We start from the raw sequence: 21,132 nt of genomic DNA, 5'->3' as shown, positions 1-21,132 counted from the left end.
ATAATCACTGTTGTGTTGTGGAAATACTGATGTAACATATAGATAGCACCCAGAACATAGCACACACTGAGGGGCCCGGAAATGAGTGTGTGTGTGACCGGGTGTACGAGAGATCTAGTTCCCCCGCCTCCTCGCCAGCATTTGGTGTTAACCACCATTTGTCATTGTAGTTGTTCTAACAGGTGGGTGGGGATACCTCCCCGTGGCCTTCATGTGCATTCCTCTAATGACCGATGATGTTGAACATCTCTTCATGTGCCCATTTGCCATTCATCTGTCTTCCTCGGTGAAACACCTGTTCACACTTCTCATCTATTTTCTAATCAGATTGTTTGGGTTTTTTTTATTGAGTTCTGAGTGTTCTTTATTTATTATAGATACTAGTCTTTTCTCAGAGATGTGCTTTGCAAATATTTTCTCCCAATCTGTAGCTTGTCTTTTAATCCTTCTAGTAGAGTCATCGAAGAACAGAAGTTTTAGTTTTGAGGGAGTGCAGTTTATCTTTTTTTTTCCCTTTTACACATCGTGCCTTTGGTGTTATATGTAAGGACTCTCCGTCAAGCCCTAGGCCGTGAAGATTTCATTCTGTGTTATCTTCTTTTTTTTAAATGTTTATTTTTGAGAGAGAGAGAGCAAGTGCATGAACGGGGGAGGGGCAGAGAGAGAGGGAGACACAGAATCCGAAGCAGGCTCCAGGCTCTGAGCTGTCAGCACAGAGCCTGACACGGGGCTCGAACTCACGGACCAAGAGATCATGACCTGAGCTGAAGTCGGACACTCAACCGACTGAGCCACCCAGGCGCCCCTCTTCTATGTTATCTTCTAAAAGTTTCTTAGTTCTATGCTTGACATTTGAGTCTGTGGTCCATTTGGAGTTAATTTTTATATAAGCTGTGAGGCTCAGGTTTAGGTTTTATTATCTTTTTTATTTGCCTATTGGCCATCCGGTTGTTCTGGCACAATGTGTTAAAAAGACAAGTCTTACTCTGTTGGATTACTTTTGCTCCTTTGCCAAAAATCAGTTGGCTCGATGCACGTGGGTTTGTCTGTATTCTGCCCCACTGATGAATGTGGTCACCCCTCCACACTGTCCTGATAACTATAGTTATGTAATAAGCTGTAGCATCAGATAGAGCGAGCCCTCCCACATTATTCTTTTTCAAAACTCTCGTAGCTGTTCTCGTTGCTTTCCATATATATTTTAGAAGAAGCCTGTCCATCTCTAAAAAAATAAGAAAACACCTGGCTGGAATTTTCACAGGGATTGCGTTAAGCCTATAGTAAGTTTGGGGAGAACTGCCATCTTGTTTTCTGTCTTCCAATTCATGAACGCGGCACGTTTCTTCATTTATTCATGGTTTGTGAGATTTGTATCTAAGTACTTCTTCTCTTCTGAGCAATTATAAATGTTATTCTGTCTTCAATTTCAGGCTCCATGTGTTCATTGCTAGGATATAGAAATACAGTGGGTTTTTGTATGTCGATCTCGTATCCTGTGACCTTGCTGGACTCATTTGTTAGTTCTAAGAGGCTTTTGTTTGGTTTTGTTTATAAATTCTTTGGGATTTCCTACATAGACCATCACATCATTTGCAAACAGAGACAGTTTTATGTCTTCCTTTGCAACCAGTGTACGTTTTATTTCCCTTTCTTGACTTACTGTTCTGGCTAGGACTTTCAATATGATGTCGAGTAACAGTGACATGAGCTGACATCCTGATCTTGTTTCCAGTCGTAAGGGGAAAATATTCAGTCTTTGACCAATAAGTATAATATTAGCTGTAGGGTTTTTGTAGATGTTCCTCATCAAGTTGAGGGAGTTTCTATCTATTGTTAGATTTTTGAGGTTTTGTTGGTTTTTTTTTTTTTTTAATCGTGAACGGATGCTGAAGTTTCTCAAATGCTTTTCCTGTATCTACTGATATAATCATAAGATTTTTCTTGTTTAGCCTGTTAATATGGTGGGTTACATCAATTAATGAAAATACTTCCCTAAGACAAACCCCACTTGGTCGTGGTGTATGAGTTTTTAATACACTGCTGAATTCTATTAGCTGTTATTTTGTTAAGGATTTTTGTGGTCTGTGTTCATGAGGGATATTGGTCTGTAGTTTTCTCTTATTTTGTACTACCTTTGTCTGTTTTTGGTATCAGAGTAATCTGGCCTCACAAAAGGAGCTAGGACATGTTCCCTGCTCTTCTGTTTTCTGAAAGAGATTGTGTAGAATTGGTGTTAGTTCTTTTTGGAAGTTTAATGGAATTCTCGTTTAAAATCATCCGGTCCTGGAGACTTCTTTTTCAGGAGCTTTTAAATTGTGAAGGCAATTTCTTTAATACTTACAGGGCTATTTGGGGCGCCTGGGTGGCTCAGTCGGTTAAGCATCTGACTTCGGCTCAGGTCATGATCTCGCAGTCCGTGAGTTCGAGCCCCGCGTCGGGCTCTGTGCTGACAGCTCAGAGCCTGGAGCCTGCTTCAGATTCTGTGTCTCCCTCTCTCTGACCCTCCCCCGTTCATGCTCTGTCTCTGTCTCAAAAATAAATAAACATTAAAAAAAATACTTATAGGGCTATTAAGATGATCTGTTTCCTACTGGGTGAATTATGGTAGTTTGTGAAACTGTTGATGTCTGTGAGCTCTACGGTGATATCCCTTGTTTCGCTGCTGATATTGGTAATTTGTATCTTTCTCTTTTTTTCTTTCAGTCTTGCCAGAGGTTTGTCAACTTTGTGGATCTTTTCAAAGAGCTAGCTCTTCATTGCCTTGATTTTCTATATCGTTTTCCGGTTTCTGCCCCTATCTTTATTCTTTCCTTCTTTCTGACCAACTCCACCGAGACAGCGTCATGAAGCAAATTGGTGAAAAATACACATGGCGTTAGTTCATTGCATTTTCCTGATGTGTATAAATAGTGATTACGTAAGTGTGGAAACTGACATATGTAGAGATTACACGGAAAGACATTCCCTCACAAATAAACTAATGAGATTGATTGGTTTTTCTGGCCTGTGGCTTGTGATGTTACCTGATGGCCATGAATCATTTCTGTGAACCAGGTTCTTATTCTAAATTGATTCAGAAACCCCGTGAAGTTCAGTGTGGGGTTTCGACCTCCGCGACCTCGGTAGACTTAATACCTACTTGTTCCTTACTTCTCTAGTCTGCTGACAGAGGCCCTGATGAGGTGTTAAGTGGCTGCTCAACATCAGAAGCCCGGGTTGGGTCTCAGAGTTCCACTATAAATAATTAGGAGTTAGTTGTGATTTGTTTTTAAATTTTTTTAATGCTTATTTATATTTGAGAGAGAGCAAGAGGGAGTGGAGCAGAGTGGGGGAGGGGCAGAAAGAGAGAGGGGGAGACAAAGACTCTGAAGCAGGCTTCGGGATCTGAGCTGTCAGCACAGAGCCCAACACGGGGCTCGAACCCACGAACCGCCAGATCATGAGCTGAGCTGAAGTCGGATGCTCAACCAACTGAGCCACCCAAGGGCCCCTTGGGAGTTAGTTGTGATTTTTACCCATGGCTAAATTCTCATCTGTCCATAACATAAAAACGAATACAACACAAACCCACAGCCAGGTCGCTGCTTTCCAGAAATCCAGCTTACCTTTCTAAATTGGTAGGTCGTGATTGATATTTTAAAACATAATAGCAAAAATGCTCCAGTGGTTTTCCGTTAATGCACAGACTGCATATTTTTCTTAGCCTCTTGAGCAGGTGTTGTTATTCACAAAGGATATAATTTTGGCAATTAAAAAAAAAAAGTGACCACAGGATTACTTCAGCAGAGGAGTCTCGTATGTGCCCAGAGCACATTTTGGCGACATAGTGGCTGTTCTCTTTGGAGCCCCCGCTTCAAGTGACACAGTTCAACGAGCAGTTGCCCTTCACAGCCCAGTGTGCAGGAACGCAAACACTCAAGGACAAGTAAGGGTAATCCTGTGAGACGGGGAATTTAGGACGAAGCTCTTTGTGAGATAACTTGAAGATAAAGGCAGAGAAAAGCCCTGAGCTCTTTATGTAATAGCATTTGTAACTGGATTATTTTAAGAGAGTTTAAGGACGCCAGCATGTAATCAAAGGGCAGATTCTGTGAGGTGAGGGAATTGGGCTCCCGGGTCTAAGAGACTCGGTGTCACAGCCTTGATTCCACCATTTTTCTTTTCTTTTCTATTTTATTTTATTTTATTTTATTTTATTTTATTTTATTTTATTTTATTTTATTTTATTTTAATTTTTATTTTATTTTTATTTTTATTTTTATTTTTTCTCTTTTTAGACTATTTTATAGCATGTAGTAAATTAGCATTTACATTCATTTTCAGCTTTATCTTCTGGCTTTTTTTTTCAATATATGAAATTTATTGTCAAATTGGTTTCCATACAACACCCAGTGCTCATCCCAAAAGGTGCCCTCCTCAATACCCATCACCCACCCTCCCCTCCCTCCCACCCCCCATCAACCCTCAGTTCTCAGTTTTTAAGAGTCTCTTATGCTTTGGCTCTCTCCCACTCTAACGTCTTTTTTTTTTTTCCTTCCCCTCCCCCATGGGTTTCTGTTAAGTTTCTCAGGATCCACATAAGAGTGAAACCATATGGTATCTGTCTTTCTCTGTATGGCTCATTGCACTTAGCATCACACTCTCCAGTTCCATCCACGTTGTTACAAAGGGCCATATTTCATTTTTTCTCATTGCCACGTAGTATTCCATTGTGTATATAAACCACAATTTGTTTATCCATTCATCAGTTGATGGACATTTAGGCTCTTTCCATAATTTGGCTATTGTTGAGAGTGCTGCTATAAACATTGGGGTACAAGTGCCCCTATGCATCAGCACTCTTGTATCCCTTGGGTAAATTCCTAGCAGTGCTATTGCTGGGTCATAGGGTAGGTCTATTTTTAATTTTCTGAGGAACCTCCACCCTGCTTTCCAGAGCGGCTGCACCAATTTGCATTCCCACCAACAGTGCAAGAGGGTTCCCGTTTCTCCACATCCTCTCCAGCATCTATAGTCTCCTGATTTGTTCATTTTTGGCCACTCTGACTGGCGTGAGGTGATATCTGAGTGTGGTTTTGATTTGTATTTCCCTGATAAGGAGCGATGTTGAGCATCTTTTCATGTGCCTGTTGGCCATCCGGATGTCTTCTTTAGAGAAGTGTCTATTCATGTTTTCTGCTCATTTCTTCACTGGGTTATTTGTTTTTCGGGTGTGGAGTTTGGTGAGCTCTTTATAGATTTTGGATACTAGCCCTTTGTCCAATATGTCATTTGCAAATATCTTTTCCCATTCCGTTGGCTGCCTTTTAGTTTTGTTGGTTGTTTCCTTTGCTGTGCAGAAGCTTTTTATCTTCATAAGGTCCCAGTAATTCATTTTTGCTTTTAATTCCCTTGCCTTTGGGGATGTGCCGAGTAAGAGATTGCTACGGCTGAGGTCAGAGAGGTCTTTTCCTGCTTTCTCCTCTAGGGTTTTGATGGTTTCCTGTCTCACATTCAGGTCCTTTATCCATTTTGAGTTTACTTTTGTGAATGGTGTGAGAAAGTGGTCTAGTTTCAACCTTCTGCATGTTGCCGTCCAGTTCTCCCAGCACCATTTGTTAAAGAGACTGTCTTTTTTCCATTGGATGTTCTTTCCTGCTTTGTCAAAGATGAGTTGGCCATACGTTTGTGGGTCTAGTTCTGCGGTTTCTATTCTATTCCATTGGTCTATGTGTCTGTTTTTGTGCCAATACCATGCTGTCTTGATGATTACAGCTTTGTAGTAGAGGCTAAAGTCTGGGATTGTGATGCCTCCTGCTTTGGTCTTCTTCTTCAAAATTACTTTGGCTATTCGGGGCCTTTTGTGGTTCCATATGAATTTTAGGATTGCTTGTTCTAGTTTTGAGAAGAATGCTGGTGCAATTTTGATTGGGATTGCATTGAATGTGTAGATAGCTTTGGGTAGTATTGACATTTTGACAATATTTATTCTTCCAATCCATGAGCACGGAATGTTTTTCCATTTCTTTATATCTTCTTCAATTTCCTTCATAAGCTTTCTATAGTTTTCAGCATACAGATCTTTTACATCTTTGGTTAGATTTATTCCTAGGTATTTTATGCTTCTTGGTGCAGTGGTTAATGGGATCAGTTTCTTTATTTGTCTTTCTGTTGCTTCATTGTTAGTGTATAAGAATGCAACTGACTTCTGTACATTGATTTTGTATCCTGCAACTTTGCTAAATTCATGTATCAGTTCTAGCAGACTTTTGGTGGAGTCTATCGGATTTTCCATGTATAATATCATGTCATCTGCAAAAAGTGAAAGCTTGACTTCATCTTTGCCAATTTTGATGCCTTTGATTTGCTTTTGTTGTCTGATTGCTGATGCTAGAACTTCCAACACTATGTGAAACAACAGCGGTGAGAGTGGACATCCCTGTCGTGTTCCTGATCTCGGGAAAAAGCTCTGTTTTTCCCCATTGAGGATGATGTTAGCTGTGGGCTTTTCATAAATGGCTTTTATGATCTTTAAGTATGTTCCTTCTATCCCGACTTTCTCTAGGGTTTTTATTAAGAAATGTTGCTGAATTTTGTCAAATGCCTTTTCTGCATCGATTGACAGGATCATATGGTTCTTATCTTTTCTTTTATTAATGTGATGTATCACGTTGATCGATTTGCGAATGTTGAACCAGCCCTGCATCCCAGGAATGAATCCCACTTGATCATGGTGAATAATTCTTTTTATATGCCATTGAATTCGATTTGCTAGTCTCTTATTGAGAATTTTTGCCTCCATATTCATCAGGGATATTGGCCTGTAGTTCTCTTTTTTTACTGGGTCTCTGTCTGGTTTAGGAATCAAAGTAATACTGGCTTCATAGAATGAGTCTGGAAGTTTTCCTTCCCTTTCTATTTTTTGGAATAGCTTGAGAAGGATAGGTATTATTTCTCCTTTAAATGTCTGGTAGAACTCCCCTGGGAAGCCATCTGGTCCTGGCTCTTATTTGTTGGGAGATTTTTGATGACTGATTCAATTTCTTCGCTGGTTATGGGTCTGTTCAAGCTTTCTATTTCCTCCTGATTGAGTTTTGGAAGCGTGTGGGTGTTTAGGAATTTGTCCATTTCTTCCAGGTTGTCCAGTTTGTTGGCATATAATTTTTCATAGTATTCCCTGATAATTGCTTGTATCTCTGAGGGATTGGTTGTAATAATTCCATTTTCATTCATGATTTTATCTATTTGGGTCATCTCCCTTTTCTTTTTGAGAAGCCTGGCTAGAGGTTTATCAATTTTGTTTATTTTTTCAAGAAACCAACTCTTGGTTTCATTGATCTGCTCTACAGTTTTTTTTAGATTCTATATTGTTTATTTCTGCTCTGATCTTTATGATTTCTCTTCTTCTGCTGGGTTTAGGCTGCCTTTGCTGTTCTGCTTCTATTTCCTTTAGGTGTGCTGTTATATTTTGTATTTGGGATTTTTCTTGTTTCTTGAGATAGGCCTGGATTGCAATGTATTTTCCTGTCAGGACTGCCTTCGCTGCATCCCAAAGCGTTTGGATTGTTGTATTTTCATTTTCATTTGTTTCCATATATTTTTTAATTTCTTCTCTAATTGCCTGGTTAACCCATTCATTCTTTAGTAGGGTGTTCTTTAACCTCCTTGCTTTTGGAGGTTTTCCAGACTTTTTCCTGTGGTTGATTTCAAGCTTCATAGCATTGTGGTCTGAAAGTATGCATGGTATGATTTCAATTCTTGTATACTTATGACGAGCTGTTTTGTGACCCAGTATGTGATCTTGGCAAATGTTCCATGTGCACTTGAGAAGAAAGTATATTCTGTTGCTTTGGGATGCGGAGTTCTAAATATATCTGTCAAGTCCATCTGATCCAATGTATCATTCAGGGCCCTTGTTTCTTTATTGACTGTGTGTCTAGATGATCTATCCATTTCTGTAAGTGGGGTGTTAAAGTCCCCTGCAATGACCACATTCTTATCAATAAGGTTGCTTATGTTTATGAGTAATTGTTTTATATATCTGGGGGCTCCGGTATTCGGCGCATAGACATTTATAATTGTTAGCTCTTCCTGATGGATAGACCCTGTAATTATTATATAATGCCCTTCTTCATCTCTTGTTACAGCCTTTAATTGAAAGTCTAGTTTGTCTGATAGAAGTATGGCTACTCCAGCTTTCTTTGACTTCCAGTAGCATGATAGATAGTTCTCCAACCCCTCACTTTTAATCTGAAGGTGTCCTCAGGTCTAAAATGAGTCTCTTGTAGACAGCAAACAGATGGGTCTTGTTTTTTTATCCATTCTGATACCCTATGTCTTTTGGTTGGCGCATTTAGTCCATTTACATTCAGTGTTATTATAGAAAGATACAGGTTTAGAGTCATTGTGATGTCTGTATGTTTTATGCTTGTAGCGATGTCTCTGGTACTTTGTCTCACAGGATCCCCCTTAGGATCTCTTGTAGGGCTGGTTTAGTGGTGATGAATTCCTTTAGTTTTTGTTTGTTTGGGAAGACCTTTATCTCTCCTTCTATTCTAAATGACAGACTTGCTGGATAAAGGATTCTCGGCTGCATATTTTTTTCTGTTCATCACATTGAAGATCTCCTGCCAATCCTTTCTGGCCTGCCAAGTTTCAGTAGAGAGATCGGTCACGAGTCTTATAGGTCTCCCTTTATAGGTTAGAGCACGTTTATCCCTCGCTGCTTTCAGAATTTTCTCTTTATCCTTGTATTTTGCCAGTTTCACTATGATTTGTCGTGCAGAAGATCGATTCAAGTTACGTCTGAAGGGAGTTCTCTGTGCCTCTTGGATTTCAATGCCTTTTTCCTTCCCCAGATCCGGGAAGTTCTCAGCTATTATTTCTTCAAGTACCCCTTCAGCACCTTTCCCTCTCTCTTCCTCCTCTGGAATACCAATTATGCGTAGATTATTTCTCTTTAGTGCATCACTTAGTTCTCTAATTTTCCCTCATACTCCTGGATTTTTTTGTCTCTCTTTTTCTCAGCTTCTTCTTTTTCCATAATTTTATCTTCTAGTTCACCTATTCTCTCCTCTGCTTCTTCATTCCGAGCTGTGGTCATTTCCATTTTATTTTGCAGCTCGTTTATCGCATTTTTTAGCTCCTCCTGACTATTCCTTAGTCCCTTGATCTCTGTAGCAAGAGATTCTCTGCTGTCCTCTATACTGTTTTCAAGCCCAGCGATTAATTTTATGACTGTTATTCTAAATTCACTTTCTGTTATATTGTTTAAATCCTTTTTGATAAGTTCGTTAGCTGTTGTTATTTCCTGGAGATTCTTTCGAGGGGTATTCTTCCGTTTGGTCATTTTGGATAGTCCCTGGAGTGGTGTGGGACTGTGGGGCACTTCCCCTGTGCTGTCTTGAATAACTTGCGTTGGTGGGCGGGGCCGCAGTCTGACCTGATGTCTGCCCCCAGCCCACCGCTGGGGCCACAGTCAGACTGGTGTTTGCCTTCTCTTCCCCTCTCCTAGGGGCAGGATTCACTGTGGGGTGGCGTGGCCCGTCTGGGCTACTTGCACACTGCCAGGCTTGTGGTGCTGGGGATGTGGCGTATTAGCTGGGGTGGATTGGCAAGGTGCACAGGGGCTGGAGGGGCAGGCTCAGCTAGCTTTTCCTTCAGAGATCCGCTTCGGGAGGGGCCCTCCGGTACTGGGAGGGAGTCAGACCCATCAGAGGGATGGATCTGCAGAAGCACAGCATTGGGTGTTTGCGAGGTGCAAGCCAGTTCCCTGGCAGGAACTGGTTCCCTTTGGGATTTTGGCTGGGGGATGGGCGAGGGAGATGGCGCTGGCGAGCGCCTTTGTTCTCCGCCAAGCTGAGCTCTGCCGTCCGGGGGCTCAGCAGCTCTCCCTCCCTTTGTCCTCCAGCCTTCCCGCTTTCCGCGCAGAGCTGTTAACTTATGACCTCCCAGACGCTAAGTCGCGCTTGCTGTCGGAACACAGTCCGTCCGGCCCCTCCGCTTTTGCCAGCCAGACTCGGGGGCTCTGCTTGGCCGGCGAGCCGCCCCTCCGCCCCGGCTCCCTCCCGCCAGTCCGTGGAGCGCGCACCGCCTCGCCGCCCTTCCTACCCTCTTCCGTGGGCCTCTGGTCTGCGCTTGACTCCGGTGACTCCCTTCTGCTAATCCTCTGGCGGTTTTCTGGGTTATTTAGGCAGGTGTAGGTGGAATCTAAGTGATCGGCAGGACGCGCGATGAGCCCAGCGTCCTCCTACGCTGCCTTCTCGATTCCACAATTTTTCTACCTTTGTGACCTTGGGCAACTTATTGAGGCTCGTCAACTCACTCTCCCTCGCCAGTTTCGATGGGGACACTAGTGTGAGGCCAAAATGTGACGACAAATAAATGTGATAAAGAACTTGCTCATTAAACGTACCGTCTGGCACAGGGTAAGCGTTTGTTGTATTTTAGCTCTTCTATCACCGTTAGTACTGCTACGCTTGCTGTTGTTCTGGTCATTAGTGACTCTTACACCGGTGGAGTCCAGCTCGCTTTTCTGGAATTTGTTACACTTTTTCAATGCTCCCGTAAAATACAGAGTCTGGTTTAAGTCACGTTCTGAACGTGTGACTAGTTAAAAGTAGCACCTGAAGAAGCATCACATTCTCACTCATATTTCAGGGGATGTTAGTAGCATGAGGGTTTGGGCATTGTCTTTGCCCTCCTGGTTTTCGTTATTGCCCCCCACACACACCCCCCACAGGGAGTCCTTCAAAAATGTCTTTTTCCCAAAGACCTCTTCCAGTGAAAACTTAATACCACAGATCTGCTATATACCTGTTTATGTGCTATCACGCTTCAGAGGGCTAGAAACCACTGGAATATTAAAGGGTTTTTTTTTTTGTCTCCTAAGAACCAATTTTCACACCCATGGGGGCAATAGCACCCCTAATTGGTATTGCACATGATTTAGCGCAGTGGTTCTCCACCAAGGGCAGGTTGCCTCCCAGGGGACATTTGTCAATGTCTGGAGATATTTTTGGTTGCCTCAACGGGGCAGGGGGGATGCTACTGATATCTCGTAGGCAGAGGCCAGGGCCCAGAATGTCAACAGCGCCAAGACGGTGAAACCCTGCTCCTAGAGGACGATGGCAAAGTTCAAATGAACCCTGAATAACCCAGAAATTGTTAAGGAAGGTGCAGATGGGCCGTGCCAGCTCTAAGGCACAAGACAGAGAATAGCAGCAGCTGGGCTCCTGACCTTCAGGTCAAACCTGTGGACAACATGGTTTACTTTTTGCTCTTTCTGTCCAATATGTGTCAAAATATGTGTAAACGCTTCAAGTGTGTGTTTAGTGACAACTTTGTCTCCCGGTTTTCCTACGGATGGATCTTGCTTTATGAAACAGATGAATTCCTGAAAAGTAGGAACTCATCACCTGTGCGTTGCATTTAGTCCTCTGATGTCCTTCCGTTATATCTTGAGAGGCTCGTCTTCCTTCCGAGTCGATCCTCATTTGAGCTAGCTCCTACCATTGTTGCTTTGAATCTAAGTTTGGTGGCCCCTCGGCCTCTCCGGGTTTTAGCCAATGGGGACAGCTGAAGAGAGGGTCCAGATTTATATTCAAGGTGAGCCAGCCTGTTCTCTGATGGGCGTGGTCCCGGTCCCGTGTCCGTAGCTCCTGGCTCCCCCGTGTCCCTGTCACACTCACACTCCCTTTTTCTGCTGCCCAGAGTTGGCGTCGAGGAGCCCTCCGAAGAGGACCAGAACGAACGCCGCTCACAGTACTTCAGGTGACACAAGGGCGTCCTCAGAAACCAATTAACCGGGCCTGGCTTCTCTCCTCCTCCTAACCTGAGATGTTTCTCTCCATGCTGTTTTGTCTCTTTCTTCCTCCCTGTGTGTGCCAACCCCCTGCCCCTTCCAGCAAAGGGGCAAGAGGTCGGGTCACGTCTAACCCTTTTTCCCGCCCTTTCTCTGGGTTGATTGATGTGTCGGTGTTCCTGAGATTCTGTCCCCTTGCCCTGCATATTGGACAACGTGTGTCAACACCAAGGCCGGAGATGGCAAGTGTCTCTCCCTTCTTTTACCACTGAGCTTAGTGTTGAGAGCAGTCCATTTTCAGAGCCATGGATCTTTTCCCACAAAGTCTTGTTTCTGGTCTAGTAGACAAGGCTTTTACCTCCTAAAGACAACTAGAATTGTTTTTTAATGGTTATTTATTTTTGAGACAGACAGACAGAGTGCAAATGGGGGAGGCACAGAGAGAGAGAGAGTGGGGGAGACACAGAATCAGAAGCAGGCTCCGGGCTCCGAGCTGTCAGCACAGAGCCCAACCCGGGGCTCGAACTCAGGAGATCATGACCTGAGCCAGAGTCCGACACTTAACTGACTGAGCCACCCAGGCGCCCCAAGAGAACTAGCATTTGATATTTCCGCCGTGACTGGAGAATCAGTCTTAATCAAGCACCAACACTCTCTTAGATTTTTAAGTCTGTATTTGTGTACTTGTACCTTATGGTGAATCAGAAGATACAAAAAGAGTTGTTTTTTATTTTTTTTATTTATTGATTTTTCAGTATATGAAATTTATTGTCACATTGGTTTCCATACAACACCCAGTGCTCATCCCAAAAGGTCTTTATCTTCTGGTTTAAAAAAAGAGTTGTTTTTTAAACCAGAAGATAAAGACTCTTTTAACGCAGTTTGTTTCTCAGTGTTCATCCAAGTTTACGATTGGATTAGGCTTAAGAGTGGCAATGTTGAGCAAGCAGAGCAAAGACTTTAATGTTTCTTTTTTCCTTCCTGATCTGATTCTCAATGCTGGTAGATAAACCAGCGCAGAATAGGCTTGAACTCTGTTCTCGCCACTGTGAAAGTACGTCACTGAGGGCAGCAGAGAGAATAGCGATGCCTGTCATCAGGCATGTTCATCACGATATCACCAGGCTCCAGATATACTGTAATGATGTCCATATAATTAAAGGAAGCTGTTAAATTCCCTGGGTTCACATTTTTCTCTACTGTTTAAAATACACATGCATGCGTGCACACACACACACACACACACACACACACACACACACGGTAACTTTTGGAGACCTGACTCTAGGTACCAGTTAAGTTGCAGAGGAAACCCTTTCTTTTGAAATATCCCACCTTCAGGAAGGAAGGTCCTTTGGGCAAAGTACAAGTTATTACCCTTGGGACGTTTGAGAATTCCGACTAGGATCTGGTGTTCAGGGTTTTGCATGAAGGTATGTGTCTCATGGTCCTCCAATTATTTAGGACCTCAGCCATTCAAATTTTTGAAAAGTTATCGATTAAAGTGGAACACTTCTAAAATTCCTGGCATTTCATGGCATTTTATACAGCAGCTGCTCCCAAGGTACTTAGACCAGAAGGGAAATTATTCACCTTCTTTCTGTATTTATTCATTCCAGAATGAGCACATTCGTTTGCTTGCTTTGTTTTCTCTTTTGGTGTGAAACTGAGTGAAATTTCAACTGCTCAGCGGCCCGCCCCATGTGGCCCGTGGCTAGCACATTGGACAGCGCAGATCTAGACCACTACCATCGTTGCAGAAAGTTCTGCTGGACAGCGTGGATCTGGAATCATTCCCAGGTTCCCCCAAACAAAATGTTGAACATTACGGGTTTGAGATGAGGTTAAGGTGGCCCTACTTTTGTGAGTTTATCAAGTCCTTTCAACGTGTTGTGCGTTGTTGTTTTGCCTTCCGGCCTGGCCACGGTGGGCCCAGGAGAAAGAGTTCCACTGACATTGCCAGGACTCGAGTGAGAATAGTCACAACCTAGTCTTTCTAAGCAGCTCTTGTTCCACAGAATTTGATTCTTGTGAAACAAGTTGTTTGCCTCTTAATAGAGATTCGTTAAAAGAATAGAGGAGGCTAAATTTCATGTGGCAGCTTTTATTGTATTTGGTTTTGTATTTCGTAATACAGGGCATACGTGACCTTTTCTCTTACCCGTCGCCTTCCTATTTCATCTAGGCCAGCAAAGTCCATTTGTTTCATCTTTGCTGACATAGAAGCCACTTATGAAAGCTCATTACACCTGTTTCGAAATTCACAGTACAGAAAGGAGAGATTATGAGTGGCAGGTCTGGGCCGCCATGTCCTTGGCCATACTGCATTCCATGCCCTTCAGATCCCAGAATCTCATTGCTCCTGCCCCACAGTATGGTTAGGCCTTTTGGTTAGGCCGAGGACAGCTGTGTCACCTGGCATTCTGGCAGGCCGTCTGAGAAATGCCGGGGTAACCACTGCTCCGCCCCTCTGAGTCTGCATGGGGGAGCTCATCCAAGTGAACTAGCCTGCCATTAAGTGGCTTCGTGCTGCCGTAGAATCCAAAGAGCAAGGCCTCATACTGGATTCCTAGCCGTTGATCTTACAAATGCTGACAAACTCACCATACAGAGGACTTTTCTCTGCGAACTCTATGTTCATTCGTTCAGAGTCTCCAAAACAGGTGAGGGCTCAAAATCAAGAGCGAGGAAGCCCATATGCGACCCCTCCTCTAGCACTCTGATGCATTAGACACATCGGGTACATGGAGGCCCTGGTGTGACGTTTTTAAGGGACAGCCCTGAGGCCTCTGAAATGGACGGATTTCCGGTCAGAAAATCTCTGTGAGATTTGTTGCTCGGAGGTCCCCCGGATAACATCCGGTGATGACGACGAGCCTCCAAGCCTCAGAACCTCCTGCCTGGAGGCAGCTCCTAGACACAGAGCAAAAGTCCATCTAACTCCCTGCAAAGGTCCTCCCAAGCCCCAGGCCCGTAGGGAGGAACTCTGGTGTCAGGTACACCAGGCTTTAGCTAGAAGAGTAGGCACTCAGCGAATATTTGCCAGACGTGTGCATTCATCCTGTGGTTTTCAACTCTGCCTTCCGCGACATCTGGGAGATCTGTCCCCTTTCCCTCCAGAGCACCCCTTTCCGGGGCTCCACGCCTTGGGTGAGTGCCGGACAGACCTGGAATGAGACAGGGCGGAGGTTGGCTTGGCGAGGAGGTTGTCTTCTATTTCCCTTTTCCATTCGTCTCTTTTCTCAAGACGTGACGCGGCATCACAGGTGGGAAAGAGGCAGGGACAGGGAGAAAAGTAAGGTGTGCACACACCGGGCTGCAGAGACCCTTGGTTGAGGCCCCTTGGTACCTCCCTTTAAGCTCAAGTTACACCTGCCAAAAAAAAAAAAAAAACCCAAAAAACAAAAAAAGCTGCGTTCTCAGTTTACAGTTCTTTGCAGCACCCAAGGGAGTGAGGGAAGACAGAGAATGTTCCTGGCCTCCTTGTTTTCTCCCCCATTTCCCCATGCTCTCCGTGTCATGGGCATCACAGCTTTCTGCCTCCAAGTGAGGAAGGTGCAGGGCAACTCAACCCCAGTAGGCGCATGGGATTCGCTGTGAGCGGATCTCACCACTTGGCCTTTTCCGTCTGCCTTCAGTTGTTGATCTCGAATGTGCCGGTTCTCAGGTCGTCTCTGCTGCAGGAGGACGCGGGGGCCACCAGGACAAAACGTTAATGATGTGCACGCTCGGGTATCGAGGCGACGTGTACGGACGGCTGCAACTTTATTTGAATGCCTCTGAAAAATTAGACAGCCGATAGAGACATGGCTAGATATGCGATAAAGAAACTCCAGCAAAATATCAACGGTGGCGTCTAGGTGTTCACTGTGAATTCCTCCAGCACTGCCCTGGACATGTGAAACATCCTGTACCAGATGTTTGGGGAATTCAAAGGTCAGGGCAGAGGGGAGGAGGCAGCAGAAAGGAAAAGATGGGGGGCAGTGGGATCCCCCCTCGGATAACTCGGACCATCTGGTGCCGTTCCCCAGAGACCAGGATAGGGTGTGAGCACACGGGACTTCTTGCCTCTTCTGCCCCCTGGGCTCTGGCATGGTACGTGACCTCTTTCTCACGACTTTTGCATGGCGGCCTTCCTCTTCTTTTAGCTAACTACTCCTTCCGCTTCCGGGAGATGGTCAGCCCTCTTGGCTACTTGCCGCCAGCATGGCCGCCACGGTCCAAGCTAACACTCTCCGTTTTTCTCCTTGTCTTTCTCCCTGGCGACTTCTAGAGTCGGAGTTGACCCAGATCAAGACCCACCACCCAACAACGACAGCTTTCAAGTCTTACAAGGGGTAAGTCACAAGAGATGCTCCTTCCAGGGGAAGACATTGTTAAAAACAGCTAAAGTTGGGGCACCTGGGTGGCTCAGTCGGTTGAGCGTCCAGCTCGGCTTGAGCTCGGGTCATGATCTCATGGTTCATGGGTTCTAGCCCTGTGTTGGGCTCTGTGTTGACAGGGCAGAGCCTGCTTGGGATTCTCTCTCTCCCTCTCTCTGCGCCCCTCCCCTGCTCATGTTCTCTCTCCCTCTCTCTCTGCCCTTTTACACATGCATGTTTGCTCTATCTCTCAAAATAAGTAAACTTTTTTTTAAATAGCTACAATTTATTGAGCATTTACTATATGCCAGGCATCTTTACATGGATTCCCTCACTGTGAGCATGATAACAACCTCATGAGGTAGGTACCGTTATCCCCATTTTCCAGATTAGAAGCTGGAGTTTGAGAGTCTAAGTGAGTCGTCTACAGTTGGAGAATTAGCAAGTCATGAAGGCGGGACTTGACCGTAGAGTCAACGTTCTTAAACAACATATTGAGGGGTAGGCCGGCCAGGAAGAGCATTCAAGCTAAGTCCCTGACTGTCTACTTTCCGAGCATAGGTATTTGAATACACTGGTGGTGGGCTCGCCATCGCTGGGTCAGAGTCTGTCAGTGGTGCCCACACAGGGGAAGGAGAGGGCTGGGGTCTGACTCTCCAGTGTAGGGAATCTGAGGTAGAGAGGAAGGATGTGGCTGATCACAGGCCATCCTGTTCCTCCAGGGCCTGGAATCCTCTACAACTGAGTTCCCCTCGAGCCCGCTAATGGCAGAGAACAAGACTCATACCCCCCACCTCCCCCCGTAGGGGCTGAAGGTCATAATGGTTAAGGCTCAGGTGGGGTGGTGCCAGCCGGGACGGCCTGGGACAGAGTGCCAGGGAGGGCAGCTGTGAGGCTGCCAGCAGAGGAGCCCCGTGGCAGCATCGAGTGTGACCGGCAGGGAAGAGTCGTCCCCACTGCTGCAGAGAATCTGCTCCGGTTACTGTTGCGGCATATAACAAACGGCACCAGGCATAGGAAAGTGAGCAGCAGATCCTCTGGCTCATGGATTCTCGAGGCCAGGAAGTCGGAAAGGGCAGAATACGGGCTGCTTGCCTTTGCTCCGAGTAGAAAGCTGGGGGCTGGCATCATCCAAAGACTCATTCACTCCTATATCTGGCACCTGGGCTGGGAGAACCCCAAAGACTAGGGCAGCCGGCCGGAATGCCTGTGCCTGGCTCCGCCACGTGGCCTCGGAGTATCGGACTTCTTACGCGATGGCTCAGGGTTCCGAGAGCCAGTGTCCCAGCAGGCAAGGTGGAAGCTACGTGGCCATTCCTGACCCTGGCTGTCTCCCGGTGTCACATCTGTGACTTTCTGGCGGTCACAGTGAGCTGCTCGAGCCAGCCCAGATTCAAGGGGGAGGGGAGAGGGACTGTCACCTCTTTATGGGAGGAGCGTCAACAAAAGGGCAGACGTGATTCTGAGCTGCTGCGACACCCTTGTCGTGTGTCCAGGTTCGCCCCTTCCCGAGGCTGGCATTTCCCGGGGCAGGCAAGGTTGGGGGAAGAAGGGTTATGACAGGAGCAGACATTTGTTACAAAATGCTATTACTTGGACTTAGGCATCAGGAAGTCTTTTATTTGGGATGGAATCTCCAGCGCTGAGCACAGTGCCTGGCAATGAGGGTGGGGGGTGGGGTGGGGTGTTCTCGGTGGCTATTTGATGGGCAGATGGGGGGACGGCAGGAGTTAACAGTACCGCTGGCAAGGTTCCCAGCCCCTCGTGTGTGTTGTGCGTGAAGCCACGGCGGGCATTTCCCTCTTTTCCAGTCAGCTTGGAATTGCACCGAATCCTAAATCCAGGCTACATATTGAAGATTCCAGGGGACCTTCTAAACGGCTCCATCCTGCACACCAGATTTAGCAAGTGTTGCAAAGTGTTGTGCTGTGCCGGGCCGGGAGGTGCCGCTACGGCTTTTTCGGATCTCCTTCTCAGGGGTGGTCACATCTTGGTGGTGATGCTCCTTCAGGGACACAAAACCACGACCTCTGAAAGACCTGGACATCTTCAGAAGAGATTCTATTAGAACTGGCCGTTGTGTTGGGAGCTTGAAGTTTCAATGAGAAATTCTTTGTGAAACGTTGCCATTGGACTCTAGTTTTGATTGAGGAGTTTGGAAAACAAGCGTTCGGGACTTGTGCACCTAGAAGCTAATTTAGAGTATAACACTTAGGGGCGCCCGGGTGGCTCAGTCGGTTGAGCGTCCGACTTCGGCTCAGGTCATGATCTCACGGTTTGTGAGTTTGCGCCCCGCGTTAGGCTCTGTGCTGACAGCTCAGAGCCTGGAATCTGCTTCGGATTCTGTGACTCCCTCTCTCCCCCCCACTGCTCCCCCCGCCTCAAAAATAAATAAATAAACTTTAGTGTATAACCCTTAGGGAGATCTTGAAACTCACTATAAGAAAACCCTGCGTGAAGTGTCTTTATTTCACTCAATGGAAAATAATGGCTCTGGTGGGATATGACTGCCCTATTCCAAAGCCTCCTCTCCAGGACCGCGGCTGGTCAAGATGAATTTTGTGAGAAAAACAGGCCAATTCCAGCTGGATAGCCAGGGTTTGGAGAGATTTCAGCTTGTCAGTTCCAGATGAGTCAAACTTTCCCAGCCCTTTTGCTGTTGTTGTTGTTATTGTTGTTGTTGTTGTTGTTGTTGTTGTTGTTTTTGTTGTTGTTTTAATTGCCCCTGCCTCTGGATTTAAGCATGTCTGAAAGGAAGCACCTGAAATGGTTTGGTTGGTTTCATGTGGCGGAACCTACTGTTCATCTCATAAGAAATTCACATGGCAACCCTTGGCTTGTAACGAGACTTAGAAACAAACTGGCGTGTCACTTCTCCATGGAAATGTTTGAGAAAGCTGTGGGTCCCAAGTGCTAAGCATTCTGGCACTGCATTCAGCCCATGCAGTGACAGCTAAGATAATGCACCCTGCCCCAGGCGGGGTGAGTTTCGGGAGCCTCCCTAGATGGGTCCGGAGGGGTCATCAGTGTTCCCGATGGCTCCCTGGAGGGCCCTTTGGGCCAATTGCGAATGGGCAGGCACTGGTGACTTCTGCTGAACTCCCAGTGGCACCCGTTGGCCGCCTCTAACCAGGATCTGCTGTCACATCAGCCCCTTGACCTCCCTCCTCCCAAGCCTCTCACACAGTCATGCAGAGGGCCGTCAAAATGAGTTCCACTGGCATTTTGAAAGTCTTTCAAGATTGCTGTCAGACTAGGGGGGGGAAAGGCGAACTTCAAGTTTGGTTTCCCGGGGCACCTTCTTAAAGGTGACTTTAAGTACCTCAAGGGCCTTATCTCTCTCAGTCCTCCTGGCCTGACCTTCTCGGTCCAGCGAGGCGCTAACAGCAGGGCTGGGAGCACTCAGTGGTCACGAGCAACAGGAAAACAGAGAAATAAATGGGCTCCCTCATTTTTGGGTGAAATCCTGGGTTCTTGCAGTTTCCCCTGAAAGGGATCCAGGTCACACGCTCAGTGATGTCATGAAACTGAAATCCTAAGTGGGGGAAGTCCAGATGTTTGTTCCCCATTAGCAAAGAAAGGGCAGCTTTCTTCACCGCATGTTCCAAATGATCTTCTGAAAAACAAACAGGAAAGTGACATCTGACAGGAGCGAATTTGTTATGACAGTGCGGTTTTCCTCACTGGATCTAGAAGCCCAGAATGTTAGCTCATGTGAGCGAGGGAAAGGGGCTTCTGGCTAGGACTTTTGGCTTTTCTGTGAGGGAAGCATAAGAATATCGTGGGCAGACTTCGGCTTCACCTCCCTGGCAAGTTTGACTCATTAGAACAAAACAAAACAAAAACCTCAGTTGCTTTGTTTCTCCGGAGGTCTTGGTGACTTTGCAACCAAAACAAAAACAAGCCCAGCTGGAGGCAAGCTGCCTGGGCCTGGGGGTGGCCTCTCACCCCATTCAAGGGGGGAGCTGTTCCTGCCAGACAGAGCTGAGATTGACGTTGGCCGTTGGCCGGACGCGCAGACAAACCATTCACTTCCTTCCCCAAGTTTACAGAAGAGCACTGGTCGATGGGGCCGCTTTGGAGTAGCTAGGAGCACTTTGACTCTGAATTTATCCTGGCTTTCTCATCTCAGCAGGGCAAGATCACAAGCAGGATATTAATGGAATGTGGAGGATAGGACAGCACCGTGCGGGTGCGCGCACACCCTCGAGCAGAAAATCAGCTGTTATTGACCTATAACTCTTCTGGATCCTTCTCCAGCTTTCCTCCAGGCTGAAATCTGATACCCAGTCACTTAAATCTTTGATTTCAAACAGTTGCTGTAGTGCCTTTTTTTTTTTTCTTCAAATTCTTACTCTTTGACTCCCCTACCCCCACCACGCTTTTCTTTTTGTTCTGATTGCCTCCCTTGGTCCCTAATTTCCCTTTTGGCTATTCTTTTTTTTTTTTCCTAGAAGTTCACAATTAACATTAATTCACTCATTTGACAAATGTGTACTGAGCACCTGTTCTATTTCAGACATTCTTTCAGGCTCTGGGGATACATCTGCAAAGGGGACACATGAATCCGCATCCTTAAGGGTGTGGTGACAATGTGGTGAAGGGTAAGAGTGGCGACTGCCAGATGTGAGATCAGTAGATCTGTCCTTTCCGCCCCGAGTGTCCCCATGGACCAGAAGCCTGGGCATCATCAGAGAGCTTGTAAAAATGCAGACTGTCAGGACCCGTCTAGACCCACTGAACCTGAACCTGCATTTTAAAAACCTGTTAGACCCCCTTCAGAGAAGCATTGGCCCCACCATCCCAGGGACATGAAAAAGGCCCAAACTGGGTCGTATCACTTATTTTACTCTTTTGTTCTGCATTAGATTTCTAGAGCCACCGTAACGGATCCAGTGGCTTCAACCAACAGTCTCCGCTGGTTTCTCCGTTTCAAGGCCAAAATGAAGGCGTTGGGTAGGGTTGGGCTCTGGGCAAGAACCCCCTGCC

General features: G+C 45.8%; 1 protein-coding gene across 3 annotated transcripts in view; it reads left to right on the top strand.

Annotated features, from left to right (window-relative positions):
- SLC9A7 (solute carrier family 9 member A7) overlaps window positions 1-21,132 on the top strand; it is a 132,735-nt gene that overhangs the window by 94,164 nt on the left and 17,439 nt on the right. The window contains exons 13-15 of one of the 3 annotated variants that reach the window (XM_042973844.1): window positions 11,692-11,751; window positions 16,056-16,119; window positions 17,955-18,407. In XM_042973844.1, coding sequence (XP_042829778.1) covers window positions 11,692-11,751; window positions 16,056-16,119; window positions 17,955-17,981 — 151 coding nt within the window. In that variant the 3' untranslated portion in view covers window positions 17,982-18,407. Of the gene's footprint in view, window positions 1-11,691; window positions 11,752-16,055; window positions 16,120-17,954; window positions 18,408-21,132 lie in introns of those variants that run through there. The other 2 variants (XM_042973842.1, XM_042973843.1) reach the window with 2 other exon arrangements.

The sequence above is a fragment of the Panthera tigris genome, chromosome X (assembly GCF_018350195.1).
Source record: "Panthera tigris isolate Pti1 chromosome X, P.tigris_Pti1_mat1.1, whole genome shotgun sequence".
Classification (NCBI taxonomy): Eukaryota; Metazoa; Chordata; class Mammalia; order Carnivora; family Felidae; genus Panthera; species Panthera tigris.
Note: the sequence above shows the minus strand (reverse complement) of the source record. Positions and strands in the feature narration are given on the sequence as shown.